The sequence below is a fragment of the Salvelinus sp. IW2-2015 genome, linkage group LG28 (genome assembly GCF_002910315.2).
Source record: "Salvelinus sp. IW2-2015 linkage group LG28, ASM291031v2, whole genome shotgun sequence".
Taxonomy (NCBI): Eukaryota; Metazoa; Chordata; class Actinopteri; order Salmoniformes; family Salmonidae; genus Salvelinus; species Salvelinus sp. IW2-2015.
The window spans coordinates 14840251-14852326 of NC_036868.1; the positions used below are offsets into that span (position 1 = coordinate 14840251).

At 43.2% G+C, this 12076-nt stretch overlaps 1 protein-coding gene across 1 annotated transcript in view; it reads right to left on the bottom strand.

Moving 5' to 3' along the window:
* galnt14 (UDP-N-acetyl-alpha-D-galactosamine:polypeptide N-acetylgalactosaminyltransferase 14 (GalNAc-T14)) overlaps nucleotides 1-12076 on the bottom strand; it is a 114524-nt gene that overhangs the window by 55205 nt on the left and 47243 nt on the right. The window contains 1 exon segment of the mRNA XM_023974323.2: nucleotides 9782-9880. Coding sequence (XP_023830091.1) covers nucleotides 9782-9880 — 99 coding nt within the window.

Sequence of the window (12076 nt, forward strand, 5' to 3'; positions counted from 1 at the left end):
TATCTAAAAAGAGAGGGTCCAGATTGTCTAGCCCGGTTGATTTGTAGGGGTCCAGCTTTTGCTATCTGGATTGTTGTCAACATCCAACACCATTCAGGGTTCAAGTAAAACTTTTGAATCAGTGAAGCTTTTAGAGAGAGGGTTAGTGCTTTTATATTTAATTATCTCAACCCACCCAATTCATATTCATTATATAGATAGGTACATTTTATTTTGTCTGGTTTAGCATCCCAGATAAAGCGAAATATTTTTTGCTCATATGATTTGAAAAACGAATCATCAGGAGTAGGCAGCGCGATAAGAAAGTGAGTAAACTGAGATATGACTGAGTTATTTAGGGCAATTTTTTCCATAAATAGACAGGTATTTACCTCTCCATGRTTGCAGGATCGTGTCTATTTTTACAAGTTTTCTATTGAAATTCATTGTGGAGAGCTTATTTATATATTTTGTGAGATAAATATCACGTATGTCTACATCACCATCAGCCCATTTTATAGGTAAAATGGCTCCGGGCCATGGATCATCACTGGTGGCTCCGGACCATGGATCATCACTGGAGGCTCCAGGCCATGGATCCGTCGCTGGAGGCTCCGGGCCATGGATCCGTCGCTGGAGGCTCCGGGCCATGGATCCGTCGCTGGCGGCTCCGGACTGGGATCCGTCGCTGGAGGTTCCGAACTGGGAACCGTCGCTGGAGGTTCCGGACTGGGAACCGTCGCTGGAGGTTCCGGACTGGGAACCGTCGCTGGAGGCTCCGGACTGGGAACCGTCGCTGGAGGCTCCGGACTGGGAACCGTCGCTGGAGGCTCCGGACTGCAGACCGTCGCTGGAGGCCCGGTGCGTGGAGCTGGCACAGGGCGTACCAGGCTGGGGAGACGCACAGGAGACCTGGTGCGTGGAGCCGGCACAGGAYGTACTGGGCTGGGGAGACGCACAGGAGGCCTTGTGCGTGGAGCCGGCACAGGACGTACTGGGCTGGGGAGACGCACAGGAGGCCTGGTGCGTGGAGCCGGCACAGGACGTACTGGGCTGTGGAGGCGCACTGGAGGTCTGGAGCGTAGAGCTGGCACAACGTGTCCTGGACAGATGACAACCTTTGCACGGCAAGTACGGGGGGCTGGCACAGGACGCACTGGGCTGTGGATGCGTACTGGAGACACGGTGCGTAGAACCGGCACACATTGTACCGGAACACTGACACTCTCCTCAAAGCGAGTGCGGAGAGCATCGGACGGCTAACACGCTCCTCAGGGCGACTGTCTTGCCCCTCCAGCCACACCAACAGCTCTCTCTCATCACTCTCCTCAGCTTTCGCCAACCACTCCTCGCTCAATCTATCCCAATATTCCTCCTCGGTCTCTGACTCACACCTCAGCTCCGCCGACCACCCCGTGTGCATCCCCCCAAAAAATTTTGAGCCTGCTTTTTGGGCCTTCGTTGTGGCCGCGAACCCCGGTGTCGTCGCTGTCCCTCCCTTACTGCTTCCGTCTGCTCCCATGGAAGGTGATCCTTTCCGGCCAGGATTTCCTCCCATGTCCAGGATCCCTTCCCGTCCAATATATCCTCCCATGTCCAGGATGTCTGCTCCTCCTGGGCACGCTGCTTGGTCCGTTGGTGGTGGGATCTTCTGTCACAAATGTTGTTGTATGAATCAGATCAAAATGCAGCGTGGTTTGGGTTCATCATCTTTATTAAACGTGAACCCGGCAAAAAAACAATAAAGGAGAAAGAAACGAACGTGAAGCTATGCAGTGCTCACAGGCACTACAAAAAAACAAGATCCCACAAAAACCCAGTGGGAAAAGGCTGCCTAAATATGATCCCCAATCAGAGACAACAATAGACAGCTGCCTCTGATTGGGAACCATACCAGGCCAACATAGAAATAAAAAAACTAGAGTACCCACCCTAGTCACACCCCGACCTAACCAACATAGAGAATAAAAGGCTCTCTATGGTCAGGGTGTGACAATCTGCCTAAAATAATTAGCTTCCTGTTTTAAAATATGATTCGGAGACGATTTTCTGCAAATTATTTTTTGTTAGTGTTCCTGTATTGGAGATTCAGGAAGAATTTTGTGAATTTTTCTCAATTTTCCATCCAGTTTGCTTAATTTTTTTAATAGATTACATTAGATCGTTCTTGAATAAGTTCCTCAAGTTCTTTTTGTTTTCCCTCTAACTTATTTTGTATCTCTGTAGTATCGTTTTTATTGCTATCTACCTGTACTATTAGTTCATGGGCTAGTTTTTTAAATTATTGATGAATATTGAATTGAATGACCTCTGAAGGTACATTTAAAGGTATCCCAAACAATAAGTGGATTTGCTGAACCTATATTACACTAGAAAAWTTGAGTTATAAATTATTTTGTCTTAGTTAAAAATAMGTTTTTAAACTTTGATTCAATCTCCAAAATCCCCATCCACGTGCAAAATCTATAAGAGTTACGTGAATGCCAATTAGATGATGATCCGATCGCATTCTGTCTCCTATTCAAACTTTTTAAACCTTTGATGCAAGAGAGAAAGAGACAAGAAAGTAGTCAAGATGACTAGCTTGATTAAGTCTCCTCCGTGTATATCTCACTAGGTTGGGGTTTTTTAGTCTCCAAATATCCACTACTTCTAATGTGTCCATAGTATTTGTGATTTCCTTAAGAGCACGGTGTATATAGTTTGTAGAGTGATTACCTTTACGGTCAATTGAGGTACTTAACACTGTGTTATAGTCTCCTACTAGAATGATTTGATCATTTGTTGCCTGTAAGTTCAATAAATTGGTATAAATGTTTTCGAAGAAGTATGGATCATCCTGATTTGGACCATATAGATTAATGAGCCAAATCTCTTTTTCGTCCACTTTCGTATTCAAAAGGGTCCACCTTCCTTGCGAATCATTCCTGACTATTTGCACATTCAGATCGACATGTTTGTTAATTAATATCATCACACCTTTGAGTTCCTTTGTCCATGACATAAAATTATTTCACCAACCTATTCCTTTTCCATGCAACTTCATCTAAGGATGTAGAGTGAGTTTCCTGTACACAGTATATGTTTTATTCCTTATCTTTTAGCCATATAAAGACTGATCTTTTTTTATAATCTGCTAAACCATTACAATTATAACTGGCTATACTTATTTCCCCCCTTACCATAACTAGATCCCATTCTCAGTCTAAATTGAACATAATTAGTGCTTGTAAAGTTACTGCCATCAGAGGTATAATGGAGGTCAAAATTTGAGCTTTCAAATGTCTGATATTTAGAATTCAAGAAATAGGTTCTAGCAATATTTGTTTTATTCCCTTGCCTGTCTGCCTGTGAGCCAATGCCACAGAGGTTAGAAAATTGAGACAAGATATTATGTGTAGTAAATCTGAGTAGGTTGACGTGTATGATATTGGATGTGATTTAGTGAGAGTGTATACGATGTCTGTATAAGAGTAAGACTATAATGTGTGATGTCCAAATAAATAATAACTCTGCCAATTTGCATAGTTGAGTGTCATGTGTGTAACATGTAGTGCGTATAGCCTTAATATTCATGATGATAATTGTAATCTATATCGTATCACCGTCATAGTTGCATCATAATTACCTTTAACATCATTGAAAAACACATCCCAGCATTTCCATAGCAATTGTCGTTTCATGAAAGAGACCTTGCATTACTCTAGAGACGGCTTCACTACAGTACAAATGTATTCTGTACAATATGTTATTATTCCCAAATGCCCCTATTCTGATATCTTCCCCTTGCTTGTTGTAAACATATATAAACTTGTAGACAAATATAGAAAAAAGATAGACAAACAATAAACACATTAAATTATGAAACAGTTCTCGACAATAGAGAGGGAGGGAGAGAAGAGAAGAGAAAAGAGGGAACGAGAGAGTGAGAGAAGAGAGCGAGAACAGGTGTGTGTGTGTGTTCAGTTGAAGTCGGAAGTTTACATACACTTGGGTTGGAGTCATTAAATCTTGTTTTTCAACCACTCCACAAATTTCTTGTTAACAAACTATAGTTTTGGCAAGTCGGTAAGGACATCTACTTTGTGCATGACAAGTAGTTTTTCCAACAATTGTTTACAGACAGATTATTTCACTTTCACTGTATCACAATTCCAGTGGGTCAGAAGTTAACATGCACTAAGTTGACTGTGTCTTTTTAAACAGCTTGGAAAATTCCAGAAAATGATGTCATGGCTTTAGAAGTTTCTGACAGGATAATTTATATAATTTGAGTCAATTGGAGGTGTATCTGTGGATGTATTTCAAGGCCTACCTTCAAACTCAGTGCCTCTTTGCTTGAAATCATGGGAAAATCTAAAGAAATCAGCCAAGACCTCAGAAAAAATGTGTAGACCTCCACAAGTCTGGTTCATCCTTGGGAGCAATTTCCAAACGCCTGAAGGTACCACGTTCATCTGTACAAACAATAGTACGCAAGTATAAACACCATGGGACCACACAGCCGTCATACCGCTCAGGAAGGAGACGCGTTCTGTCTCCTAGAGACAAACTTACTTTGGTGCGAAAAGTGCAAATCAATCCCAGAACAACAGCAAAGGACCTTGTGAAGGTACAAAAGTATCTATATCCACAGTAAAATGAGTCCTATATCGACATAACCTGAAAGGCCGCTCAGCAAGGAAGAAGCTATTGATCCAAAAGCGCCATAAAAAAGCCAGACTACGGTTTGCAACTGCACATGGGGACAAAGATCGTACTTTTTGGAGAAATGCCCTCTGGTCTGACGAAACAAAAATATAACTGTTTGGCCATATTGACCATCGTTATGTTTGGAGGAAAAAGGGGGAGGCTTGCAAGCCGAAGAACACCATCCCAACCGTGAAGCACGGGGGTGGCAGCATCATGTTGTGGGGGTGCTTTGCTGCAGAAGGGACTGGTGCACTCCACAAAATAGATGGCAATATGAGGAAGGAAAATGATGTGGATATATTGAAGCAACATCTGAAGACACCATTCAGGAAGTTAAAGCTTGGTCGCAAATGGGTCTTCCAAATGGACAATGAAACCAAGCACACTTCCAAATTTGTGGCAAAATGGCTTMAGGACAACAAAGTCAAGGTATTGGAGTGGCCATCACAAAGCCCTGACCTCAATCCTATAGAACATTTATGGGCAGAACTGAAAAAGCGTATGCGAGCAAGGAGGCTTACAAACCAGACTCAGTTACACCAGCTCTGTCAGGAGGAATGGGCCAAAATTCACCCAACATATTGTGGGAAGCTTGTGGAAGGCTACCCGAAACGTTTGACCCAAGATAAACAATTTAAAGGCATTGCTACCAAATACTAATTGAGTGTATGTAAACTTCTGACCCACTGGGATTGTGATAAAAGAAATAAAAGCTGAAATAAATAATTCTCTCTACTATTATTCTGACATTTCACATTCTTAAAATAAAGTGGTGATCCTAACTGACCTAAAACAGGGAATTTTTACTAGGATTAAATGTCAGGAATTGTGAAAAACTGAGTTTAAATGTATTTGGCTAAGGTGTATGTAAACTTCCGACTTCAACTGTATAAGTCCGTATGTGTAAGCGAGCATGTCATTTTGTACGTGTGTGTTCATATCCACTTCATAGTGTTCAGATATTTTTACAGTTCCCATACTTTCTTTTTTTCATAACCTGAAGTCCCTGTAGAATTTAGTACAGCCATGGTGTTATGGAGCTGTCTCAGAATAGCTGTCCATCTATAAAGAGTTTGTCCACAATGAGAAAGGCACGCTTACCCTTCTCCCTTTGTTGCCTTTGTACCAGATACAGTCTCTTACGACGTTTGTTTGATCTCCCTTGGAAATTGGTCATTGAGACCGAATTTGGTCCCTTTAAGCTCCATTCCCCTGCTCTTGATCAGCTCCTTTTGTTGGTAGTGTTCAAATTTTGCGATGATCGGTCTGTGTACTCGGTGGAAAGCCACTTTGTTCACAGTCTCTATAGGAAGTTTCAAGGCTGATTGCATGAATTCTGTGATCGCGCCCTCTGGATTATTGGATAATCAGGAATCCCAGAAATCCCAGGAAAAAAAAAGATTTTCACACATGCTACGACTTTGTATGTCTAGTAGCGACGCCTTCATCACCCTGTTTTGCCTGAGTAGACAATCCATGTAGATTTTTACCTTGGCTGTGAGTGCCTTGTTTTCTCCTTGGAGTGTGAGAATTTCACTCTGGCTAAACTCCAAATTCCCACTCAGCCCTGCTACCTCCTCACACAACTATTCCAGTGTTGCATGGATTCCAGCCAGAACACTAGCCTCTACTTCAACGGTAAGTAAATTGTCCATGTCTGTAGATTAATCTGTTTTTCTTTTTTTGTCAGGTTAAAGTTATTTTGTGAGGTAGTCAGATCTTTCTATAATGGAGTATGTTGTTCCTCCATAGCGTAAAGCTGTTGGTACTCGTCGATTTCCCTCAGGATCTCCTTAGTATCCAGGTTGGCTCTTTACTTCAACCAGTTGTTTTACGAAAAGATAACAATGAGTCTTTCCCATGACGACGACAGGTGTCTGTAGTACAGCCAGCTAGCACTTGCGGAATCCACACAAAAAAGTGGAACACAAACTTGTAGTCCCAGCCGTAAAGGCTAACAGCGTCGTGGAATCCTTAGCAACAAAACTTTAGTTCTGATTAAAATCAAATTAATGAAACATTTCTAATATAAACAACAAACCGAGTGTAGACAGTACAATGTTCTGTTGCGTGCTTTGATGAGTCATCATCATCATGAATCAAGTTGACAATCTACTGGCAAATTCTTTTCAATCCTTGTCATATGAAGAGAAATTATAGATAAAACGTATCGGTGCTCATCGGCCATAAACATTACACAACAAGTTAGAAATCGCAAATTCAACAATGAGTGCTGAGGCACCACTCTAGCCTCGGGTTCAAACCCAGCCTGTTTCACAGCCGGCCGTGACCGGGAGACCCATGGGATGGCACACAAATGGCCTGGCATCATCCAGTTTAGGGAGGGTTTGGCCTTCCGGGATTTCCTTGTCTCATCGTGCTCTCATGACTCCTTGTGGCGGGCCGGGCGCCTGCAAGCTGACTCAGTCAGTTCAACAGTGTTTCCATCGACACATTGGTGCGGCTGGCTTCCGGGTTAAGCGAGCAGTGTGTCAAGAAGCAGTGTGGCTTGGCTCTCAACCTTTGCCGAGTCCGTAGGGGAGTTGCAGCGATGAGACAAGATCGTGACTTCTGGCCCATGGCATTGCATGTGAATGTGAATCTTTTTTTGTGCTTTTTCTGTTGTTGTTGTTCTTTTTACCCCCTTTTCTCCCCGATTTCGTGATATACAATTGGTAGTTACAGTCTTGTCCCATCGCTGCAACTCCCATACAGACTTGGGGAAAGGCGAAGGTCGAAAGCCATTGCATCCTCCGAAACACGACCCTGCCAAGCCGCACTGTTTCTTGACACACYKCTTGCTTAACCCGGAAGCCAGCCGCACCAATGTGTCAGAGGAAACACCGTGAAAGCTGTCGACCGAAGTCAGCGGGCATGCGCCCGGCCCGCCACAAGGAGTCGCTAGAGCGCGATGGGACAAGGACATCCCGGTTGGTCAAAACCTCCCCTAACCCGGATGATGCTGGGCCAATTGTGCACCGCCTCATGGGTCTCCCAGGGATCGAACACGGATCTGTAGTGACGCCTCTAGCACTGCAATGCAGTGTCTTAGACTGCTGCGCCACTCGGGAGGCACTTTATTTTTCTACCCCCTTTTTGTGCCTAATTTCGTGATATCCAATTGGTAATGTTGGAATACATTGGCCAAATCTCAGACTTCAGTAAGTTCAAGACAACTGAGAACTTGGGAAAAAAAACTAAGCTCGACTGGGAAATTCCTGAAAATTACAACTCATCCAACTCGGAATCCAAAAGTCGGGAACTTGGGCCCCTTTCTAGAGCCCACAAGAAGGACAGCCGTGCCACCTTCCTATTCAAGTGAGCACAGCACAACAAGGTGAGTCCAAAAATATATTGTATGCTGCTGCGTGAATGATGTAATATGCCAGTGTCACGTCTACTCCCCCACCCCCTCTCCGGCGCTCGATGTCACCGGTATACTAACCACCGGTCCTGGCAACCCATCATTACGTACACCTGCGCCTCATCATGAGGCACACCTGGACTCCATCACTACCCTGATTACTCCCCCTTTATCTAGCATAACTCTTCAGGGAGTATTGGTTATGTTTCGCTGTCAGACGTGTCTCTTGTTTTGTATTGTTCATTATTAGTAAACTCACTAACTGCACCTGCTTTCTGACTCCCTGCGTTGATGTTACAGCCAGGGAGATATTTTGATTTTGATTTTTTTTATTTAACAAGGAAATTCAATGAAGAACAAATTCTTATTTACAATGATGGCCTTACCCCATCCAGACCTGGACGACGCTGGACCAATTGTGCACCGCCCTATGGGACCCCCAATCACGGCCAGATGTGATACAGCCTGGATTCAAACCAGGGACTGTAGTGATGCCTCTTGCACTGAGATGCAGTGCCTTAGATCGCTGCACCACTCGGGAGCCAAGTATACTGTAGCCAAGAATGTAATACTAAGTGTATCTTGTGTAGTAAGTTGTTAGTAGCCCATGTTCCTCACCCTAATAATTTGGTCGCTTTTCTCCTCATAACTTAGCCTACTGTTCTGACTTGGTGGTGCACATGTTTTGCAGAAATGTAATCATAGAATATTGTAAGAGTTTTCATTGTCTGTTTATATACCCCCTTTATTTATCCTACGGTTCTGACTTGGTGTACAGGAAGAATACTGTAAGAATGGCTCATGTTCTGAATTCTGTTGCTATACATTTCAAAAGTGCTGAACAACTTTTTATATTGACTACGTCCGTCCTAGCTCGCTCATTAATGTCTTAATCAGAATTATGGATTGCCTCTGTTGGAGTCTAGCTTGAAATACTTACCATACTAGAAGTAAATGATTACATGTATGAGGAATGTATATGGTGGGGTCAATGGAGGGTGGATAAGAATGAGGGGTTTGGAAAGTTACTGAGTGAGGGAAAAGGCAATAACTTGGTTGTGGTCATTGATAAGGGTTGCTGTGGATTAGTGAGGAATGTGGGCTGAGGTCAGGTCAGGTTAGATGAAGGGAGAATGAACAGTTTAATTACACACATCACTTAACTTTCTGCCTAGCAACAAATATGTAGTGTTTAGATGTGCAAGGAGGAGACTCCGCCTAAAGGAGGGTATAAATGCTTGTGTTGGTGGAAACAAGTCTGTCTTTTCAGCTGTTTGGCCCAGTGGGTGAATACACTTGGTTTGAGCTTCACTAGTCGTTGGTGAATTTTACTCTGTCAGAACACCTCTTATCCGCTCGTCGTTCCCTTATACCATAGTTTGTTCATCTCAATTGTCAGTAGAAACCACATTTGTTTAATCAAGTCAGCCATATCAGCTATGTTTAAAAAATATAGTAAATGAGGCTGAATGAACTGTTTCGCTGCCAGACAAGGCTTCGCTGATAGCCAGGTGTAGCAGTGGTAAGGATTCACTCCATGGTGCTGAAAAGAAAGCTCTGCTGTTGGGACAGCTTTATGTAGGCTCTAACAGTTTGTGGGCAACATTTGTCACCGTTATAGTGCAATGAATGTATTGTTTAGTGTTGTGTCGTGGCTTTCTTGGCACTCATCCCAGTTTTTTGTTTGTCCCACCAAGATTTACATGCTAGAATTGCCACTGGTAACAGGGCAGAGGGATCTCTTACCTCCTGATGGTCCGTAGCAGAGTGGAGCGGGCCTCGTTGTGGAAAGTGATGACGATGGAGGTGGAGGGCAGATCTGGGTTATAATGCAATGTGGTGCATCTGATGGAGAGAGACACAAAACAATTCAGGAGACATCAGCCAGCAGGTCAACTCAGAACTACTCACAACAGTTAATGTTGGCTTCAAAGCCAAAGTTATGCAGCTATTGACTTTGTCTTTCTTTTTGACGGCTTCACATACTGTAAAACCAAGTGTCTCTTCTCCATCTTATCTGTCTCTGATTGAAATTCCAGAGTCAAGGAATAAAAAAGCAAGGAAGATTAGACGATTTGTCCTGTAAACGCTCTGTAAACCGTTCAAAAACGCTCTCATAATTAGAGAACAAGTGTGCTAAGGGTACTAGACAAAAGCTTGCTGTTGTGGGAGGAAGGACAGTACTATGAATATGTGATGATAATGACAGCCATGCCAGGACAGAAACTTGAGGAGTGCAGTTCTATAAATGATAGATGAGCAGAAGATGTCATTACTAAAACAGCATCCAAACCACAGCTACCTCTGACCAGATAAGGTGTGGGAGTAGCTCACACTGAGAGTGGATGGCTGGTCATGGCTGGTGTAGTTGCAAATGTCTTAGAGGACAGGATGAGACTAACAGAGAGAACACACAGGCTCACACACACACACACACCACACACACACACACACACACACACACACACACACACACTCTACCCCTATTAAAGGTGACACTTGATACACTGAGGAATAATAAATGTAATGGGCATACTGACCTTTCCCTCAATAAAACAGTCAATGACTAACATTTAGTAATTGTATTATCTTGTTTTTGTAGCTAAGTATCCATTACTTTTTTCATAAAATATTTTCAAAGGTGAACATTTAAAAACTAAATAAGCAATTATTATTTAGCTCTTTCTGCAGTGGCCTGGTCCAGCATTGCCAAAATCATACCAAGCCTCCACAACAAGTCCTTCAATACGGTTGAAGAGAGGGTAAGTGTGTGTCTGTGTGTGTGTGTGTTTACGTGGAGACAGAAGATGCTAATCCATCTGTGGCCAATGTGGAGAACATCAACACTTCTGTTCAAATGACACCAACAACCAACACAGTAAACATTCTCTCGCTCTCTCTCTCTGTCTTTAGCTCAAGGTGATTTGTTCAGTATTTCCAGCGGAGTGGTAAGATAACAAGTCTGGTTTGTACTGAAAGACAGGCGATGGGGATGATGATAAAGTTACCATTGTTTTCTGCTGTCGTCAACACTACTGTTTTGAGTCATTAAGCCATGAGTTTGATGTGCTTTCTCCTCAGCAGTCTGCTCTGCGTGTGCAGAGATGCACAGAGAAACATCAAGGGATCTGTGTGCCAGACAGATAAGCACAGGAAAGAACAGCAAACACAAACTGTAATTTCATATTTATTTTCAACTTGGCTTAAATCAAATTAGCCATTGCATTCAACAACTTTCCTGTTGCTTTAATAAAAAGTGCTTTAATAAAATTTGAGTGCCCAATGACAAACACTGGATGTTTTTTCTCATCCTTTCAGAGCCTGGCAAGCAGAGATTTTCTGTAGACCTTTTCTTTTTTCTGGGGTGGCAGGTAGCCTAGTGGTTAGAGTGTTGGGCCAGTAACCAAGAGGTTGCATGATCAAATTCCCAAGCTGACAAGGTAAAAATCTGTTGTTCTGCCCCTGAACAAGGCAGTTAACCAACTGTTCCTAGGCTGTCATTGTAAATAAGAATATGTTCTTAAATGACTTGTCTAGTTAAATAAAAAAAATTACGTTTCAAAGCTTGGGTGGATGAAGAGAGACATTGTCCAGATTAGCATGCAGATGGTGCTGGAATCATTCATATTTTATCACTGCTGTTTGGGAGACCACTTGACCAGTCTGTGTGTATACAGCCTCTGTTATTGAAGCCTTCTAAAAGGTTCATATGAGGCTGAGAGAAGCAGGAGTGTGGTCAGGCTGACACATGGACACCTGATGCCCATGACCCCTGTCTGTATTTATGTCTGCGCCTTAAGGTCCTTCTGTACCTGTTCCCCTATCCCCACTCCAGTGTTATTCTGAGGGTGGTACCGACTCGGCGCAGCCGACTGCAACACCTGTCACCACATTTGCTTCGGGCAGAAAAACAGTGATCGGTTGAGATGTACCTCGCAGATCCTGTCAGGTCTGTGCTGTTCATCTGGCACAGGCAGGCAGAGAGTGATTCTCAATAAGCTTTTCCCAACCAGCCGAGCATGATTCATCCCCAATGCTGCC